Source organism: Ovis canadensis, chromosome 11 (assembly GCF_042477335.2).
Source record: "Ovis canadensis isolate MfBH-ARS-UI-01 breed Bighorn chromosome 11, ARS-UI_OviCan_v2, whole genome shotgun sequence".
In the NCBI taxonomy this organism is placed as follows: Eukaryota; Metazoa; Chordata; class Mammalia; order Artiodactyla; family Bovidae; genus Ovis; species Ovis canadensis.
The window spans coordinates 61,590,809-61,612,648 of record NC_091255.1 but is presented as its reverse complement, the minus strand read 5'-3'; the positions used below and the strand labels follow the sequence as shown (position 1 = coordinate 61,612,648).

General features: G+C 46.8%; 1 protein-coding gene across 2 annotated transcripts in view; it reads right to left on the bottom strand.

Annotated features, from left to right (window-relative positions):
* CYTH1 (cytohesin 1) overlaps nt 1-17,415 on the bottom strand; it is a 76,086-nt gene extending 58,671 nt beyond the window's left edge. Inside the window, exons 1-2 of one of the 2 annotated variants that reach the window (XR_011246845.1) lie at nt 10,772-11,126; nt 8,728-8,764 (exon numbers count right to left, since the gene is read on the bottom strand). Coding sequence is in view for 1 of the 2 variants with exons in the window: in XM_069541991.1 (XP_069398092.1) it covers nt 17,151-17,172 (22 nt within the window). In the remaining variant the exon portion in view is untranslated. Of the gene's footprint in view, nt 1-8,727; nt 8,765-10,771; nt 11,127-17,150 lie in introns of those variants that run through there. The other variant, XM_069541991.1, reaches the window with a different exon arrangement.
* Nucleotides 17,416-21,840: the final 4,425 nt, after the last annotated feature.

The window sequence follows — 21,840 nt, the reverse complement described above, 5'->3', positions numbered from 1 at the left end:
TACATTGTATGATTCCATTTATACAAAATTCTGGGGTACATAAACTAATCTGTAGGGACAAAAAGATCCAGGGTGCCTAAAGTGGAGGGAGGGATGGGCTGCAAATGAACTTGAAGAACCTTTTCAGAGAAATGTTCTGTATCTTGACTGTGATGGCAGTTTCAACGGTGTATAAATCTGCCAAATATATCTCGTCAGACTGTACTTCAAATGCATACAGTTACTGTATGTAAATTATACCTCAATAATTTTTTTAAAAACTACAATAAGGGGGAAACAGAAAAGTTTTTAACAAAAAGATAAATGGAAATGAATGTGTTTATTATCACTAAGTAAGATGACCCAACATCACCTTTGTTATCTTGGCATCTGCGGCGGCCCTACCAAGCCCTCCAGTGTGTCCACTGATGACAGCCATCACCTCACTCTCCAGGCTCCCGCTGTGTGCCGCCCCCTGACTGATGTACACAGAGCATGTCACTGGACCTTTCACGATAACTTGCAAGGCAGGTGAGACTGTGTCTTTACCCCAAGTCTGTGCCCCTGAGAGAAGACAAGATAATTTGCCCAAGCCACAAGGTGGCCTTGGGCCAAAGGGTAAAAATTAAGGCTGACAGATGAAAGATCCATGACAATGCATTTTGCTCTTTTTCTCTTTTTTTGGCCATGCCATGCGGCTAGTGGGATCTTAGTTCCCCAGTCAGGGATCAAACCCAGACCCTTGAAGGCACAGAGCCCTAACCACTGGCCCGCCAGAGAATCCCAGTGAGGGCACTTTGGAAAGAGCAGTAAGAGACAAAGTTATCAAGCCAAGTTTAAGCTTCTTTCCACCAGAAAGTCCCTAAACAGGCACTGTTCTCCCTATCCTCACATAAAAGGATTCTAAAATCTATCTGTTCAGGATTAAATCGTGGTCTGTGTAGACTCACTTTCAAACATCTTTAACCCAATTTGTGGATGCAGATGTCTTATAAAAAAGGCCTTGTCAGTTGCAAGGAGACACAGGAGTGCTAAAAAGTCAGGAACACAAAGTTCAACTGCTGACCTGTGTCCAGTAAACACAGGGTGGGAAGCAGATGAGTTCTCACCCTTCTCAACTCTTAAGAAACCTTTATCTGAACTCCACATACAGTTGGATGAAACATACACTATCCAGAAAAACCAGCTCCTTTTCTTGCTTAAAGGCCAAAGTTCTCCTTCCATCTAGAATGCCAGGTCCCTGAGATTTCACGTCTAAATCCCAGGACTCACAGAGTGCCCAGCTTCTAGTTTGTCCTCAATAAATATCTGTTGACTAAATTAACAAGAAATGACCTGGGAAAGAAGCTGCTATAAATCCCATTCTGATTTATACAAACACTAGGCCAAGGTCTTAGAATAAAGCTACCCTACTAACACTGAGAAGAGAGAGAAAATATTTTAAAATTACATTAAAAAATAATTCAATGTTTAGAAGGATAAATTAACAAATATCATCATATACTAGTGTGAAATGTAAATGTGACAGAACTTTCCGGAAAATCACTTGGCAGTACATATCAAGAGACTAAAAGAGTTTTTAGTCACTGACCTAGTGATTTCACTTACAGAAGTCTAGCCTAAGAAAACAATTAGAAATGTGGGCAAAGCTTTACCAACAATGATGTTACATGGTTAACTTGTTACAGAACAGAGAAGAAACTTCTAAATGACCAACAAGAAAGGACAAGTAATCAAATCACGATGCAATCGTATTATACAGCCTTGGGCAGAGTCACCATGGGGCCTGAGCATCCTTGCACATACTCTGTCACAGCTGGTCGGCCAATGAGGCCACCGTGTGACCAGGTGGTTCCCAGGGGAGGGCTGGCTTGTCTGCTGCGGAGGGTGCTAAGCCCTGGGCACCTGGTTCCTCAGCTGCAGAGTAACCCAGTTCAAGCGTGGCCATCATCTGGGCTCACCTTGTCACCCCATGGGCCTTGGTGTCGGGGAAGCAGCACTTCCAGCCTGGGTTCCGGTCTCTGCTGGGCTCCATGTGACAAACTGTCTGAGCCAGTGAGGCCTGCTCCCTGCTCCCAGCCCCCACGGAGCCGCGGGGAGACAGCCAGCTGCCAGCACCCCCTTTGAAGTCTTGCTTCTCCTGCTGTCCCTGTGAGGATGGGGTCCTTCCCTGGCAGATGCTGCCAAAAAACTCGTCCATATATACATTTTAAGGGCACAGAAAAATATTTATCTTTCTTTAAAAAGCTACAAAACATTCCACAGAACGACTGGAACTAATTTTTAAACTTTTTGTTATTGTTGTAAATGAAATCCACACATATAATCCCTGAGCTTCAGTTGATCTAGTAATTTCAAATTTCTCCTTATCAAATTTTATAGTTCACTTTTTTCCTAGCTGTTTTATGTAAATTACTTTCACATGCATTGTCTTATTTGACCTCGCAACAACTCTGCAGGGCAGGTAGAAAAGATACCATTGTCCACATTTCCAGGGGACCTGGTGATGCCAAGTGACTTGCCCAAGATCAAAGGGCCCTTAGAGACCGTACCAGACCCAGAAGCCAGGCTCCACGCCCGGTGCTCTTTCTGCCAAGCCACCTGCTCAGCACTATATAACCCGGCTGCTGAACTGTGATCAGCAGCGGACGCCCTCCTCCTCGTCTCTGCTAATCCACCTCCCTTCGAGGTGGGAGCTCTGCTGGGCAGCGGCTCTGTCCTCTGTCTCCCTGATTCCTGCTCTTTTACGTCTCCCTTCTGCTCACTTTGACTTCATTTCCTCTTTTTCGCTAGTCTCTTAAGGTAGAAGCTGAGGTTTAAGCTTATTTTTTAAATCCTACATTTTCCAAGGACTTAAGGTTGGTGGACATGTAAGAATATACATTAGGGAAAAAAGAAAGACTGAAAGGAAACTACACCAAAATATTTGTGGTGATGGGTCCACAGGAGTTCTTTACACTCTTCCATCCACTTCTGCATGTGTTTTAAAATTTTCCACAATGTTAACTTTTCAAAGCTCGTCCAAGTGCTACAGTAAGAAAGACGTTACAGTTACAGCCAGCCTATCCACCAATGCCTGAGGAGAGGCTGAGGGCCACTCGGAAGCTGCTCTGGCAGGTGACTGGGCCTCAGCCCTTCCGCAGGCCTCACCTGCCTGGCAATCCGTCCTGAGAGAGAGAGGGGAAGGCTCTTTTCAGGTCACTTCCTCTGCTGTGCAAATCAGGACTCCAGGATGGCGCCTGCCCAGCAGCTGCCCAGCAACTGAGCAACACACAGGGAAGGTGTCTTTCTAAAAGGAGCAAAAACTAAAACCACACAGACACTTGAGGAAGCTGAAGCGGGAAGGCAGATGAACTTGGTAGCTATTATAAAGAAGCAAAAATAGAACCCAAGCTTGGTTATTTTTTGCTTCTTTGATCCACGGAGCCTTTTCTTATGGACCTCTGCTTGAAAGCTCAAAACCCTCTAAGCTGAATTCTGAATGGCCTAAAGCAAAACCACATCAATTAGATGGTTACAGTTGGAAAAAAATGCATTTAACACTCAGTCAACCCTTCCTATAATCCTGGACACAAATCCTCACACCATCATTTCAAACACACACAAGAAATGAAGAGAACCATCTCTAACCCAAGACAGGATCAAGCAACGTGACCCCAAAGAGAGCAGCACAAGCTTCCCAAGCACTGATCTTCCACATCTGGGCTCCTGAATTCAGGTGCTTTGAAAATACACGCGTACATGTGTGCACGTGTCTGTACTCATTCACTCATCCCTGGATCCTACCCTGGAGGATCCTGGTTCACTAGCCATGGCTAGAGCAGGGCCCCAGAATAAACTGCTTTTTAAAATGACCCATGCGATTCTGCAGATGAGCCAGGTACGGGAAGCACTATTCTAACCCCTGTTTTAGATTCCCAGCTTCAGGCGGGCAGGCAAACAAGCAACATTTAAGCTTCAGTCTGACTCCTGCAGTAACACGGAGGCACACATCTTCCTCACGTGGTCTCCTACATGTGAGATCCCCTGACTTTCGCATACAAGGGGTTCTGAGGTTCTTATTTTCTCCAAGAGCAATTCAGCTTTACAAGGACTGTTTTCTTCACTTCTGCTGCACAGGCAGGAATCGGGGGATGATGTGCAACATATTTTTGTGTGGAAAGCAACTGACCTTGAGGAACACAGAGAACTAAAATCACACAAACTTCCTAGAGCCTCATCAGTTCAGTTCAGTTCAGTCTCTCAGACGTGTCCGACTCTTTGCGACCCCATGAATCGCCGCACGCCAGGCCTCCCTGTCCATCACCAACTCCCGGAGTTTATCCAAATTCATGTACATCAAGTCAGTGATGCCATCCAGCCATCTTGTCCTCTGTCGTCCCCTTCTCCTCCTGCCCCCAATCCCTCCCAGCATCAGGGTCTTTCCAGTGACTCAACTCTTCTCATGAGGTGGCCAAAGTATTGGAGTTTCAGCTTCAGCATCAGTCATTCTGATCTGCACTGATCTCCTTTAGGATGGACTGGCTGGATCTCCTTGCAGTCCAAGGGACTCTCAAGAGTCTTCTCCAACCTCAAAGAACCAGAAGTCAGAAGTGACTTTTAACTATAGGCTTTTCTCCATCAGTCACATTTTTACTAGAAAGGTAAGTTGCTGTGCTGTGCTGAGTTGCTCAGCCGTGTCTGACTCTTTGTGACTTCATGGACTGAAGTCCGTCAAGCTCCTCTGTCCAAGGGGATTCTCCAGGCAAGAACTGGAGTGGACTGCCATGCCCTCCTCCAGGGAATCTTCCCAATCCAGGGATCAAACCCAGGTCTCCCGCACTGTAGGTAGATTCTTTACCATCTGAGCTACCAGGTAAGCTCAGAAATACTGGAGTGGGTAGCCTATCCCTTCGGCAGGGGAACTCCTGGACCCAGGAATCGAACTGGGATCTCCTGCATCGCAGGTGGATTCTTTACCAGCTGAGCTACCCAGGAAGTCCAGAAAGATATGTTACTTCTATAATTTTTTAAAGTAGAAATTGAAATTCCTCTTGTATGTATACATATTTATATGTTTGAGAAAATGAAAGATAAACAACAAGATGCAAAAACAGAAAGAACAGTAGTATTTAGCCAAAAATTCAGTTCCGTAGGAAATTAAACCAAATGAGCCTTTAGCATGAATTTGTGAGAGTGTCACAACTCGCCTGCTTCCTCTACACAAGATGCCCATCATGTAACATGAAGAACAAAGGCAGGTGTCGGAAAATAATCACCAATGTCATGTCAAGATCTTCTACAACAAGGAACTCCTTTTTCCTAACAAGCTCCATTGTTCAGGGATGTTTTCATTACCTGAAACCGAAAAAAAAAAAAAAATTCTCTTTGCTACCAAATTAAGTATCAACACAAAAACATTCAAGAACAGGCAGCAACAACTGAAGACATTCTCTGTTCTAGCAATCTGGTGACAAACAGGGCTGCTGAGGAGCAGAAACAGGACACCCAGGTCAGAGTTTGCTGCTGCTCTGCACGTGTGCTACCTCTGAAAGAGGAACGCTCTTCCAGGACGAGAAATGCTTACAGCAATTAGAAAAAGTCCACACAACACTGTAGTCCTTTCTATCCATATGGAACATCTCAAGAAGAAAGAGGTCCCGCCTCACAAGAAACAGCCAAGGAACAAAATCGCTAGCGTGATCTGGTCTGCAGAACAGACCCCAAATCTGTGGATCTGGTAAATTCTATGGTGAAGGGGAATTAACATTGCAGATGGAATTAAGGTTGCTAATCAGCTGACCTAGAGATGGAGAGATTATCCTGGATTATCTGGGTAGGCACAATATGATCATAAGACTGCTCGAAAGTGGAAGTGGGGGGAAAAATGAGGAAGTGGGGCAGAGTCAGCATCAGAGGGATAAGACGTGAGAAAGACTTGATCAGTCATTGCTGGTTTTGAGGATGTAATGAGAGGAATAAAAGAGAACAAAATGAATGAAAAAGATGTAACAGGGCCACGAGCCAAGGGATGCAGATAGCTTCTACAGGGTGCGAAAGGCAAGGACATGGACTCTCCCCTGGAGCCTCCAAAAAAAACAAAGCTGACACCCTGATTTTAGCCCTGAGACTCATTCCAGACTGTGACCCCCAGGACAACAAAACAAATTAGCATGGTTTTAAGCCACTCAATTCATGATACTCTGTTACAACAGCCATAAAAAACTAATACAGTGAAGCCACTTTTGTCTACCATGCGGATAGCATGTCCAGAAAAGACCCAAGTCAAAGCAGCATCCTACTAACATGTCCAGTTGTCCTCCTGATTTTTAAAATCACACACAAAAAAACAATTACCAATTTTTAATCCCTGTCACTTAAACCACTAAGCTACTAATGGCTGAGTGGGTAAAGAACCTGCCTTCAAAGCAGGAGACACAGGAGATGTGGGTTTGACCCCTGGGTCAGGAAGATCCCCTGGAAAACGAAATGGCAACCCACTCCAGTATTCTTGCCTGGCAAATCCCATGGTCAGAGGAGCATACATTTGTCAAATACCTTAATACTTCCTAACTCACACCAGAAATCACCTTACTATAGGTGATAGTGGTGCTCTTTAAGAATTTTCTTGCCACACTCATCTTTCAAAAATAGAATAATCATATGCTTTGTCCAAATATCCCTTTTTTTAGATTTGTACTGAAATCTCTGAATGCATAGAAACCGTACTCACAACCCTCCCAGCAAGCCAGCAGTGAGAAACTTCCTAACTGGTTATCACCACAACCAGCTGCAGCAAGAACCAAGCCCCCAAATAAACCACAAACACAGAAGAATCAAACGGGACAGCGCACGTGTGAGGTAAGAGAGCTAAATTCTAATTTCAACAGCTTGCAAGTTGACAGGAACAATCCTGGCCCCCTACATTGGGAATGCAGAGTCTTAGCCATTGGACCACTAGGAAGTCCCCCTGAAACACGGTCTTTGGGCAGGAACCTCCACAGCTGGGCTGAGAGCAATCAAATGACCAAAGGCTGGCTTTAAAAACTTCTTCACAAACGCCATCATACATCAGCATGCTCGCTTAGGAATATAGGCTCCAAAGTCTTTCTCAGCCCGCAGAGCTAAGTCTTGCATCAGAACCCTCAGTGATCCCTCCAGGGGACGGTCTAACAGACAGCCCCTGACAGGAGGCACACGGATGAAGTTAGAGTGGTGAGATGGATGCTGGATGAATGGCAACACTGCCCTTCTTGTGAAGAAAGACGGTGCCTCCACAGTGGTCTCCTGTTTCACTGCTGAGTTTCCTCTCTCAGCACCTTCTTCTAGTTCATCGTAAACGGTGAGAGGTGAAGAGCCACACCAGAGGGCCCTGGAAGTGGTGGGCAGGCCAGCTTTGGGACAGATCTGCAGGAGGCAGGACTCCTGTATTAACCTTCACCTGGTTACCTGGCCTTCCCACATAAACTCTGGTTGCCCAACCACAAAATGGGTCTGGCTCCAGGGAATCCTCAAGGGCCAGGAGCGCCATTCCTGTCGCCATACCAGCCTCCACTCACCAAAGGCCCCAGGAGAGGCCAGCACAACCGAGCAACCAAGCAAGAGGGACTTTACTATATAATCCAACAAACCCTCAAGTCTCAAACCCTAACAGGAGCGACAGGCTCTTCCAATATTAATCTGTTTAATAACCTGTAACATAGGTTTTCGGAGAAGGCAATGGCACCCCACTCCAGTACTCTTGCCTGGAAAATCCCATGGACGGAGGAGCCTGGTAGGCTGCAGTTCATGGGGTTGCTAAGAGTAGGGCACAACTGAGCGACTTCACTTTCACCTTTCACTTTCATGCACTGGAGAAAGAAATGGCAACCCACTCCAGTGTTCTTGCCTGGAGAATCCCAGAGACAGAGGAGCCTAGTGGGCTGCTGTCTATGGGGTCGCAGAGTCTGAACACGACTGAAGTGACTTAGCTGCAGCAGCAACATAGGTTTTAACCAAAAAAGTAAACGAAATGTATCAAGACATGGAATCATGGAATTGGAACTCCTAATTCCACAAGAAAGTTTAGAAAAGGTATGTAAAAGTAAAGACAGGGGTGTGAAATAATAGGAAATAAAAATATGCAGGCTATTTGGAGCAACATGGATGGGCCCAGAGACTAAAATACTAAGTGAAGTCAGTTAGACAAAGACAAGTATCATAATTATCACTTATATGTGGAACTTATAAAGTAATACAAGTAAACTTATTTACAAAACAGAAATTCTCACGGAAAACAAACATATGGTTACCAAAGGGGAAGGGGGCACGGGGATAAATCAGGCATTTGGGATTAATATATACACACTCAGTTCAGCTCAGTCGCTCAGTCGTGTCCGACTCTTTGCAACCCCGTGAATCGCAGCACCCCAGGCCTCCCTGTCCATCACCAAATCCCGCAGTTCACTCAGACTCACGTCCATAGAGTCCGTGATGCCATCCAGCCATCTCATCCTCTGTCGTCCCCTTCTCCTCCTGCCCTCAATCCCTCCCAGCATCAGAGTCTTTTCCAATGAGTCAACTCTTCGCATGAGGTGGCTAAAGTACTGCAGTTTCAGCTTTAGCATCATTCCTTCCAAAGAAATCCCAGGGCTGATCTACTGTATATAAAACAGACGACCAATAAGGACCTACTGTGCAGCACAGGGAACTATAGTCAATATCTTATAATAATCTATAATGGAAAAGAAGGTGAAAAAGAATGTACATACAAATTTATGCATAACTTACCTGAGGTGCTGGAGAAGACTCTTAAGGGTCCCTTGGGCTGCAAGGAGATCAAGCCAGTCAATCCTAAAGGAAATCAACCCTGCATATTCATTGGAAGGACTGATGCGGAAGCCGGAACTCCAATACTCTGGCCACCTGATGCAAAGAGCTGACTCACTGGAAAAGACCTTGATGCTGGGAAAGACCAAGGGCAGGAGGAGAAGGGGGCGACATAGGATGAGGTGTTTGGATGGTATCACCAACTCAATCCACATGAGTCTGAGTAAACTCTGGGAGATAGGGAAGGACAGGGAAGCCTGGCATGCTGCAGTCCATGGGGCTGCAAAGAGGTGAACACGTCTTAGCGACTGAACAACAACAATAACCGAAATTACTTTGCTGTATACTGAAACTAACACGTTGTAAATCAACTATACTTCAATTTAAAAAAAAAAAAAGAAGAAGAACGAGCAGGCTGTGCAGCAGAAGTGGTGAGCACAGGGGCTCTGAAGTTTGAGAAACCTGCTTCCAATACCAGTTGTACAGCTCATCAGTCAGGTCACCTATTGTAAATAAATCTCTCAACCTCTATCTCCTCTCCCGTTAAGTGGGTGCGGCCACTGTACCTCCCACCCAGAATTACGGTGAGGATTAAGGAGGAACATATGAAAAACGTTCAGCAGTGAACTCAGCGCACAGCACACAGTCACCTGCCGCAGGTACAGGGGTAACACCTGCTCTGTGATGCTCCCACCTCATTTGATCCCAAGGTTAGGTGTTTGACTGAAAAGTATCTCTCACTCAAAACACACTGAAGATTGGAGCCCTCGGGCTGGTACAGCATTTATTAGGCCTCCATCAGAGCATCTGTCAAATTCATATATTCTGACTGAAATTTTTCAACTCAGCAACTATCCTGCACTTTGAGTTTCTTGAAAACAGGGCCCATCGTTTAAAATTCTTCATAGCCTTGGCATCAAGCAAATGCATAACACAAAGAAGATAATAAAAAATGGGATGGATAGATGGATGGATGGATGGTTGGAAAACTAGAAGGCAAGAAAGACAAAGGAATCAAACATTTTTTTCAAGCCTCAGTAACTGAAGTGATAAGAAAATGGGGATAAAAATAGAAAAAAAAGAAAAAGAGTCTGGAGGAGAGAGTTAAGACAAGAGAGAGGCAGAAGGCTGCATTTCGATGCTGAATTCGAGATGATGATAGGATACCCACAGGGAAACATCAAGTAGGCAGCCGGAAATGCAAGAATACAGCTAAAAATCAAAACATTCTCAATTTCAATTACTAGGGCTGTTGGAAACAGTATTTCAGGGAAGCAGAGATCATAACAGAAAGTAATTTAAGCTAAAAAGGTTGCAAAAACACATGCAGTCCTGCAGCTGCTGTGTATAAGAGCCTCACCAGACAAAATGAAATACGAGTCCCATCCTACATGGCGTTCAAAGCACACAGTCTATGAATACCTTAATCCAAGGCGGGTTCAGAGCAGTCTTCAAAAAAGAGTCTGCAAACAGTCTTAAGTCTCCCAAAATTAAAAACAAGTCTCTCCATTCTGCACTGCCTTCTAGCTGGCCCCCCCTCTAGTTTCCTATAAAGAGCCATCTATACACATAACACAACTGCACAGGCCCGTCTCCTTTCCGGGCCACTTTCTCTGTCCAGCCCTTCAACGGGGACATGTCCAAGACGATGTTCCTGGACCGCTTCTCCGCATGCCACATGACCCCCTCCCTGCTTCCACTCCCAGAGTGCCGGCTCCGAATCCAGCTGCCTAAAGGGACCAGCGGACGGTCTGTGCAGACCTCAGGACTCCACTCTGTGTGTCCTCACCTGAGCTCGTGTTCAGCTCCACACACTCAGTCTACACACGCTGTACGCAACTGCTCTCCCCAGACTCACTCGGCTTCCTTACCTTCCTTCGATGCTCTCTCTCCCAAACTCTGGCAACCACATCCTATTGATTTCAGGTCCTCACTCAGTCTTGTGGTTGTTCGCCCCTTCCCCCCACCCCTACTGCCTTAACTCAGGCCCCATCCTCTCCCCTACCTGGATGCCTGCAACAGCTCCCAGAAGGACTCCAGCTGCACCGCACCACAGGGGATCTCTCTGAAATGCAAAATAATCACCTGGACACAGCCCAGCCTGACCCCCTCCACCGATGATCCCTGTGGCACAGAGAGGAAAGTCCTGGGTTCTACCCAGGAGCCCATCCAAGCACACAGAGCCACCAGCAGCTCCCCAAAGGGGCTGGATTCTCCAGCCACGCTGGTTCATTCTTGGTCTGAAATGCATGTCTTTGCCATATTTGCCTAGTTGGCACCAACTCATCTTTCAAAGTCCAGCCCAAATGCCAGCTCCTGCATGAACTGTCTTCTGCCCCGTCCAGTTCGACCCCAGCTCCAAGCAGAACTTCTCTCCTCTCTGGGCCTACGTTTTCCTGCACACTTGCCACACCCACTCTGACACTCCCCTTCACAGCCTCCTTCTACATCTGTCTCTTCCTGCTGGGCTCCAAGCACCTGTGATAGCAAGGGCTATACGATGTGGTCGTGAGTGCCTGCTGACTGAGTTAGCCTTTACAAATTGCTCACAGGGCCCAAACCAGCTTCAGGACTACTGGAGGGGGAAGTTTTTCTAATAGCATTAAACCTATTCCATCATTTATACCCAACTTTAATAATTACAATGTAGACTGCAACAATGTCAGATTAAGGCATGTTTTTGAAAGAGCTTTTTTTTTTTTTTGGTCTTGCAGCTTGCAGAAACTTAGTATCTCAACTAGGGATGGAACCTGGGCCCTGGACAGTGAGAGCTCAGAACCATCAGGGAATTCCCACTGAATCCTTCCTGAAGACTTTAAAAAAAGAGAGAGAGGTGGAAGACACGGAAAGCATCTGGCTAAGGAAGGGAACATCCTGACCCTTGCTAAAGGAGCCAGGTCTCACAGGAAGCAGCTCTCAACCATCTCACCACCACAGCAGCAGAAAGACACAGGCTCGCGCCATCATGGATAATGAAGAGTAGCAAAAATCCCCTACAGCCTTCACCCTATATTACGTGTTTGGGTTTTTTTTTTTTTTTTTTTTTTTTGGTCCATGCAAAGAAGCAAAACAACATCACCAGCACTTTCAGAGGATGTGGGATTCAATTCTTAAAACATTTCTAAATAATTTTCCACCTCCTCCAGGCCTCTTATTGCAACTGAAACTGAGCAACAATAATTAGACAGTTGAGAGGCTGTGTGGCAATGGAGCAGATGGACAGGTTCGGGCAAAGTGCTTTTCTTTTGGAGCCCCTTGCCCACGACTTAGTCTTGGAGGGTGAACAGGAAAAGGGCGGAGAGGAGACTCTACTGGCAACACGGTTCCATCCTCTGCCTCACCATCTCTCATAAACATCTCCACTCTCCTCCCCCACCAGGTGACCCACATGCTTGCTCTCACCCTTGGAATGAGAAGGCGTCCTCCTTCTAGTTCATACTGGACAACTACCTAATTCTGAAGGCATGAAATACACAAGAAAAAACTCTATTTGGCAAAATGGCTTTTGACTAACACAGGACTCTCAGAAAGGGGCAAGTATCTATGCTAAGATCCCACAGACTGAACTATTTATCATTGTCACCCAAACCAATAAAAACTACAGAACTCACAATTTTCTCCCCTAAAGGAAACATTCTGTATTTGTCCAGAAGACAATATATGGGTTGAGAGATCCTCAATTTTTAAGAGAAAAACAAAGGAAAGGTAAATGAGCGACTGCTACAAATGGTCAAAATCCGACCCAAACCCCAAATTCAAGCATATATTTTCCCCATGCTTAAAACATCAGAGTGAGAAAAACATAAATCTGTTGATTTAATAGAGGCCTTAAAGAAAAGTGAAATTGAAGTCGCTCAGTCGTGTCCGACTCTTAGCGACCCCATGGACTGCAGCCATAGGATTTTCCAGGCAAGAGTACTGGAGTGGGGTGCCACTGCCTTCTCTGAAAGAAGGAGTTAATCTCAGTTAAATCGATGAACCATTATCTCACATGAACAGCCATAATACAGGTCATAATACACAAATAGACAAAAGAAATTTTTTAACCTAGCCAGTAATCAACAGATATAATGAGGAACCATTTTGTAACCATTAAATTAGTTTTCTTTAAAAAAGCTTTCATATGCTAATCCTCACCAGCGGCACACTGGTAGTGATACTGGAACACATACCCCCATATATCGCTAAGAACAGGGTAGCCTGATACAGCCTTTTGAAAAAGCAAATTGACACCACCCATCAAGAATTCCCAAAATGTTTATATCCTCTGACATGTTAATGTCACCCCTGGAAATCTACCTTATAGACCACAAAATATGTAATTATGGTAACCTTGTGTTCCAGATTTTCTAAGAAACCCTGACTTTATGTAATTGTATCCTTTTCAATAAACGCAAATCACTAAGAGTGAAACTACACTTGGGAACAATGAAAGTCATCAATATCATAGAAAAATGAAGAAAACTGGTTTGGCATAGGGTCAAGCACATTCATAAAAGTGTTCTAGTTTCTGTTTGGGATCGGGGGGAAGAGAAAAATTCAAGTTCAGCAAATGTTAACTTTTGCCACACAGAAACTGGCTCAATCTATTATTCCTTCCAGAGTCACTGAGCTGCTTCCACTGGGTACCAGGCCCCACGCTTGTTCTTAAGGCACAAAGACCAAACAGCAAATCTCTCCTGGACGCAATAGGCTCCCACGCACAGTCCTGCAGCAGCACCCATGCATGCCACTGCCTATGCATACCACTGCCCACACCGCACTTTTATCATCTGAGGACGCCAGGTATGCCTGGTTAAGATCAACATCTCCACTCTCTCAAGAGAGGCTTATTTCTTAAAGGCTTCTTCTCCCTCATGCAGCAGAAAAGGGATAAGCCGAAGCTAATAAAAGCTGAGAGGAGTAAGGTCTGTATTTGGGAAGTAAAGGTCTTGAACAGCACATGGGTTCAGGGATCTTAAGAACCTATGCTCAGAAATCCGATTATTTCATCAGAGTCGTGATATAGAATCATCACCACTAACATTTCCGATGTTACTACTGGATGGACCCTGCCCATCTCTACCTCAAGACCTTTTGTAATAGAGAGGCAGGCAAACCTCTGGAGCAGCAATTCCAAGAGTCAGAGCCGTTCGAGAACTGGATTAAAGCAAAGGACTCTCCAAAAACGCACGTTCACAAACTCTCACATACAATCTCAGAGGGGCCTGAAAGCCCATTAAGAAGCAGACTGCGTGTTAAAAATGTCTGCTTGAATTCAGAAGTAACAAAAAGGAATACAGTCACTGAGTCCTTTCGTGGGCAGGGAACGCTATGAAGGTAAAAATACCTCTTCCTTTTACAAGTGAGAACTGTGACATCCAGGAAGTACAGTCATCTAATAAGAACGTAAAATGACCCCCCAAAAATCCCAACTATTTCAGGGTTTAGAAAGAAGGGGGGGGCGGGGATAAAGACCAGCCAGCCACAAGCATTAGGAACATCTTTCTTAAAGTGTCAATTAAGCTTTTAGAAAACCACTAATTCCACATTTTTCTTAAAAGAAAAAAAAAATGCTTTAAATTGACTTTTGTTTAACCTCCCCCCCACTTCACACAGGTGTTCACAGTCTGGTTTATCACACCACATGTGTAGTTTGAACCATGCTGTATGGATCTAGTGCATTACAACTAGACAAATAAACAACTCAGGATCACAGGGAGTGAACAAGAGAAAGGGCTGCTGAACTCAGTGGTGTGGTTTCTGGGTCAGCACATAACATCAAAGAGTATGCAGTTAGGAAAAGCCTTCTGGTGAGTTTTCAAAATTCTCTTTCGTTGAACAGAGAAACTCTAAGACACATTCTCTTTCTTTAGCTTATTATAAATGAGTTATGTTTCAAAGGTTTTATCTAGCAAGGTGATAGCATGGAAATCATAAACCCTGTCCCCAAAGATACAATGTTAAAAAATCATGGTAGTGACCTAGGCTGACTCATGAACCACCAATGGAGGTTCCGAGGGAACCCCCTGGACCTGGCATTCTATGCACTGTTTGAGTCCACAGCACCCACTTTCGTTTGAAAGGTGGAATCTGAATAGTTGTCTTATCTTTTGAGGTAAATTCTCTGTAAAACCTAGGAGAGAAATGGAAAGTTCTGGAGACTGAGGCAAACCTTAAAAAGAACTAGGAACCTTTTTCTTGTTATGATCATCTTGAACCATTAGGTACTTTTTGTGTGGTAAACCCAATGAGTGGGGGAAATCTTTAAATCAACCTTTCTGCTTCCTCCAATATACGAAGAATATGTTTTTTTTTAATTGTATAAATAGAAAGAAAAGAATAACTTCTTCCTCATCTTTATGTGTGGTCAGCAGAATAATGGGCCCCAGAGATAGCCCTGTCCTAATCCCAGAACCTGGAAACACGCCGCCCCTACGTGGCAAAAAGGGGGTTACCATTGGAGAACTAAGGCTGCTGATCCTTATCCTTATCAGGTGGGTCCAATGGCGTCACAGAGCCCTAACTAGAAGAGGCAGAAGCCAGACAGAACTGAGAAGATGCTACCTGCTGACTCTGAAGGTGGAAGGCAGCCAGCAGCCAAGGAACGGGGGCAGTCTCTAGAAGCTGGAAGAGGCAAGGAAACAGATGTTCCTGTTAGGACCTCCAGAAAGGAACACAGCCCAGTAAACACCTTGATTTTAGCTTAGTGAGACCAAATTTGGACTTCTGACCTCCAGAACTGTAAGATAACAAGTTTATGTTGTTTGTGCCAATCTGTTACAGCCGCCACAGGAAACAAATACACCCTGCTTCCATTCACCCTTTCTGAGCACGAATTCATGCCATGCCTGGTGGCAAAGCAGTCATTGTGTTCAAAGCAACCAGACCAACAGCTTCCTGCCTCGAGCGGTGGGTAAGACCACCAGGAGAGGGCATGAAGAAAGCCTGGATTAAACAGCAAGAGATGGTACAGGAGCACGCAAAGCTGGAGAAGGCTTCTCCTGGGTGGGCAGAAACAGACACCTAAGTGGGGCTGAAAAGTCCTTTGGGATCAATCGTGGGTGTTTTCTTTTTTTTCAATCACAGAGGAAAAGCACACACTGCTTTTACTTGGAAGGTAACCAGGGGACATCTGATGGACACCGATCCCACATGCTCTGGCCTTTCCCCTGTCTGCCACTGTGGGTCATAAACCCACCTATTGCGGTCAGTGGTTCCTCAATGACTTACTGGTAAACAAACAGAAAAGTAACAAGGTGCTTCACCTTTCACGTTTTAACATACCCCACAACAAAGCTTGCTCCCTCAGAGCTTAAGAAACAAACGTCGCCTATGTCACTTAGTCAAGAAAGCGGATTCGCTTCCACTAAGCCACACAAGCATTTCAAACTGCTGTCTGTACTCTGCTTACCAAACCACAAAACTTCACCACTTGTTCTATCTGCCATTCTTTCATCTCTTGGGAATAAAACGTTAAATAAATTAACGAAAGCATTCCACATAGCCTTCTGCCAGCCTGGCAATCTGAAGCCATTTGACAGACGAATGCCCTGCGGATGGCCAACAGTTCCCAGGTGAGGTCAGCAGAAGGAGGCTTTGGAAACGGGTAGTTTTGTCAAGCGTTAGCTGTCGGTGTGGCGTGAGGGCTGTGCCGCGTCTCTGGGCACAGATGAGAAGGCAAAGTTGGGTTTCTCGGCGCCCCTCGGGCTCGCCCCGCAGGCGCTGGGGGAACAGCAGCCCCGTTTCCGCGGAGAGGCGGTCAGCCTCGGACCCTGGGGTGGCCGGCGGCAGGAGATCCCGGCCCCGACGGCACCGTCAAGTGGCAGCCTGTCCACTCGGGGTTCGCTGCCTGTGTTTTCTCATTTTTGTTTCTGAACAAAGACATGGACCAGGGTACATAACTTGCCAGCACCGAAGGGGCCGGAAACTACGGAGAACGGCCGGGGGAACTTGAGCGTTCGCGGGGGAGGCTGGGCCTGCGCGGGACAGCGGCCCGAGACCCCCGCCCGAGACCCGGACCCCGAGACCCTCCTCTCCTCGCGAACCCCGCCCTAGACCCCGGCCTCGAGACAGACCCTCACCCTGGAGGACTTCCGCCCCGGAGACTCAGGCCCCGAGACCCCGGTCCTACGAATGCGGCCCCAGAGACTGGAGCCCGGCGACCCCCAGCGCCGGCCCCCGAGACCCGTGCACCCCGACGTCGGCCCCTCATCACCCCTCAGCCTTTAACACTCGGGGCCCCCGGTGCCCCCTGCCCTGAGGAGGCCCCCGCCCCGCCCGGCTCGCGTCCGGCACCACAGTCCCCGGGAAACGTGAGTCGCCTGAGGCGCGGCCAAGGCGCCGGGCCGGTGAAGGGAGGAAGGGAGGGGGCGTCCGCCGGCCGGACCGAGGGCCGTACTGACCGTAGCTGTCGTCTTCGTCCATGGTGCCGGCGCCAGGCTCCGCGCCTGGGCTCGCCGCTCGCCCCAGGTCCCGCAGCTCCCGGCCCCGTTCGCCCGGCGAGTCTCAGAGCCCCGCCCCCGGCCCCAAGCCCGCCGCCCGCCGCCCGCCCCTCGTCTCCCGCGGGGCGCCCCGCCCGCGGCCTGCGCGCGCGCGCACACACACACACAGAGCCCAGCACGCGGCCGCCTCCCGACCCGCGTCTGCGCACGCGCGCCCGCCCAGACCCCGCCCCCGGGCCTGCGGCCCCGCCCCCGTCGCCCGCGCGCGCACCCCTGGGGCCGCGTCCTCTACTCTGCCCAGGACTGCGTACGCGCGCCCGCCGAGGCCCCGCCCCTCTGGCTGGCCCCGGGCGCCGAGGCCCCGCCTCTGACCACGCCCCAACCCGAGGCCCCGCCTCGGCCGCCTCCGGGGGCCCAGCAGGTTTCGGATTTCCTAAGGGTGGCTGAGGCCTGGGAAACAGACCAGAGCCCAGCCGCCCACAAAGGTACCAAGGTCGTGTCCGGCCACTCAAGGGCAGGGTGGTCCTCGCTGACGTTAGTTTCACAGGTCCGGCTAGTCCTTGGCCGAATACCAGAATATTTTGAGTTCATTATTTCTGCAGTCTGAACCTTAGCACCGTGAATGTCATGAGTTCATTGCCTTTATATACTTCCTTTTCTTTGTCCTCTGAATGTACCCCGATCAAATTTCAAAGAGAGGCACCTCAGCCTCACAGCATGTCAGGATTTTGGTGACCTTGATTCCTGCGACTGTTGGATTCATACGTTTCTAGGCTGTGCCTTACATGTTTTATTTGCCTGCACTGGGCTGACCGACCAATCCCCACCCACTGGTTAGACTGAGCTGCCCTTTGAGGAGCCTGGGCAGTAGTTCTGCACCTGGAGGTGGGGACATCACCAATTTTTAATTCAGAAAAATAAACGAAAATGCTGCTTTTTTACTTGTTCCTGGATGGATATGCTCGTTCTTGATTTGGTGCTACACATAAAAATTATAAGTGTGTCATTTGGAAGGATCACACAGGGATGGTCCAGGACCCTCCTGGGGGGCATGACCCTGGACCCCCTAGCACAATGTGCTGTACTGGGGGTGCTGCGGGAGAAGAGCTCAGCCCAAGGTCCTGGCAATGCCCCTGAAATGTCAGGGAATATCTCCATCAGGGGGAGTTGTGACCCTCCTCAGCAGTCTGTTTCCTTACAGACCGTTCCAAAACATGCCTCCCGGTAGACAACAAAGGAAAGTCCCTTTCCTCTCATGGAAAAGGAGTAAATGAATGAGGAAACTCTAGGTTTTCTTTCCACATCTGCTTCCTATTAGCTCTGTGATCTGGGCAAATACCTCAGCCCCCTGGACCTGTCTCACACCCGTGAAATGAAGCATCTGCCTATATAATCCAGGCTCCTGCCCAGTACTGATCTGTGATCTGTTGCTGTCTTCTGCTTGACTTCAGCACAGCTGACAATGTTTTTGTTTGATGAGATGGATTCCAACATTATCAGTCTAAGGGATCCCAATCTTCACATTCCATCAGGGTGCAGCTCTGGCCCACCCTTCTGGTGGCTAGGAAAACTGTGCATTCACAAACAAAAATATCCCTGTTACTCCCTGAGCTGTCGGACCCAGGCTTTGATGGTGAAGCTTGATGTCTCCCGTATGTCCAAGAAGATGGGCTTTATTTCCTTAGGCAAGTGTTTCTTTCCAATAGCTCCAGAAATCAGACACTTCCCTCACAGAGATTATCTTACCCATAGAAGCTTGATTCTGGTGGACCTAAGAGTTTAATCTTCATTGATTTTACATAACTCTTGCTCGATGACCAAAACTTGGGCAGAAAAGCAACTGAGGCCACAGGTTAATTCTCCCTGTGATCTGAACTCCCAAACCTTTGGATGGGAAGGGCATGAATGCTAATCACTTCGATTAGCCTGGTTTTTGACTGTAAACAAATTCCCTTAACTTACATTGTTTCATTACAACAGTGTTTTCCAGTGGCAGGTCCTGACTCTGAATGGTTGAAAAACCAATCTCCATTGAAGGAAGAGAAGATAGAATAAAAGAGAATCAGCATCCACCTTGTACCGTAAGGATAATGTTTGGTTTGGTTGTAAATGAATGCACTGGGTAGGGACGTAAAATGTACTTGACAACATATGCATGCTCAGTTGTGTCCAACTCTTTGTAGCTCCGTGGACTGTAGCCACCAGGCTCCTTTGTCCGTGGAATTTTCCAGGCAAGAATACTGGAGCAGGTTGCCATTTCCTATTCCAGAGGATCTTCCCTGACCCAGCAATGGAACCCATGTCTCTTGCATCTCTCGCATTGATAGGCAGATTCTTTACCATTAGAGTCACCTGGGAATCCCTACTTGACCACTGGTGACTGTCAAAGACCCTCTGTTAGCTCATGTTCCTCGCTCAGGGGCTGCGGGTGTTGGGGAGCGGGGCGGGGGTGCATTGTTGAGCTGTTATCTCCATACTGTGGATTTGGGAACTGAGGCCCACAGAGGTCACAGTATAAAACGGGAGCCAGCAGGTCAGCTTCTCTTACTACTTGTGACCTCAGCTCCTGGGGGCCTCAGAGGGAGACCTCAGAGGGAGAGTCTCAAAGGGAGGACAGAGCGGAGGAGCCGAGAGAGCCCAGCGTCTGGAATCCACTGGTCTGCTGCTTCCCCTGACCCCCTCCCCGCCCACGTCAAGAACTTTGAAAATGGGCTGGGGCTCCCTGCAGGCCTGTCACTGTGGTCTGTTCTCTTTAGTGGGTTGATCAGCCTGACAACTTTTTTTTAAGTTGATGCCTCCCTTCCGAAGTCCTTGCCTTACATAATAATCTCAAAAATTAGAATAATGAGGGACTTTGTTGGCAGTCCAGTGGTTAGGACTCCAGACTTCTACTGCAGGGGGTGAGGGTTCGATCCCTGGCTAGGGAACTAAAATCCCATATGCTGTGCTGCACAGCCAAAAAAATAGAATGATGAAGGAAGGCTTTTGAGCAGAGGTAACCCAAAATATATCTATTTTTTATCCCATGCTTAAACTGTGATGCTTTGAACTTTTTTAGAAACAGTGTTCAAAAAGGGACAGGTTACTAGATACCGGTACTTTCATGCAAGGGAGCACCCACAGTCTTTTAAAAGACTGAAGCTGATTTCTGCGTTTACCAAAGTGAGCCAGTTTCCAAGCTGTGTGAAGTGGGAAAAGCTAGGACAGAACATGGGTGTATAATGTATTTCTATTCCTAGCAAAAATGCATCTACATGTGATGTACATTTACACTGTAGACTCAGCCATTCCACATATATTCAGGACAGGGAGACAATGCTGTGACAGGCACTGTTCAAAATACTGAGGACACAGCGACAAAGGGAACAGCTGTAAAGCCATGTCTTCTCAGGGCTCCCAAACTAGTGGACAAGCACAGACCATAGCTAAGAGGGCACACGGGGTACTGGGGGCCACCCTGCCTCTGGAAGGAAAGTCAGTTGCCAGGGAAACAGGAGTGGGAGACTCTTCGTTACATACACAATTCTTAGGGGTTGAATTGTGAGCCCACGAAGGTATGTTAAAGTCCTAACCTCCAGCGCCTGTCAACTGTGATCTTATTTGGAAATAAGATCTTTGCAAATGTAACCAGGTTAAGATGAGATCATAAGGGTGGCCCAGATCCATTGACTGGTGTCCGTCTAAGAAGGGGAGATTAGGACACAGACACACACAGAAAAGGCCATGTGAAGATGGAGAGGCCATTTGAGAGGCCAACAACGCCTGGCTCACCAGAAGCTGGAAGAGGCAAAGAAGGGTTCGTTAGAGAAAGTGTGGTCCTGCCAACACTGATTTCAGACTTCCAGCCTCCAGACTGTGGGAGAATAAATTTCTGTTGTTTTAAGCCCCCCAGTCTGTGGGACTTGGTTGCAATGGCCCTGGGAAATACACAGCTTTTAAATGATGTACCATATACATGTATTACCTGTTTTTATTTATTTTTTATATTTTTTATTGAAGCAGAGTTGATTTACGATGTTGTATTAGTTTTGGGTATACAGCAAAGTGATTCCATTTTATATACATATATATATATTCCTTTTCATATTTTTTACCATCATGGTTATTATAGGACATTGAATATAGTTCCCTGTGCTACACAGTAGGGTCTTGTTGTTTATCTATTTTATATATAGTAGCTAGTATCTATTAATTCCAAACTTTTAATTTATTCCTCACCCACCCCCTTTTCCCTTTCTTAACCGTAAGTTTGTTCTGTATGTCTGTGAGTCTGTTTCTGATTTGTAAATGAGTTTATTTTTGTCATATTTTAAATTCCACATGTAAGTGATATCATATGATATTATTACTTTCTTTAAATAAAACTTTTAGAGTGGACTTAAATATAAGGTACGATGGCAAGGGATTTTACTATGATCTTTCTGTTCTTCCTCATGCCCATTTTTTTTTTTAATCTGGTTCCTTTTTCTAAAACAAATGATTCTATTTGTTCTCTCTCTCTCTTCTCCCATCAAGGTGAATAAGGCAGAGCTGCCTTGATGGCTCAGTGGTAAAGAATCCACTTTGCAATGCAGGAGACACGGGCTCAATCCCTGATCCGGGAAGATCCTGCATGCCAAAGGGCAACTAAGCCCGTGTGCCACAACTATTG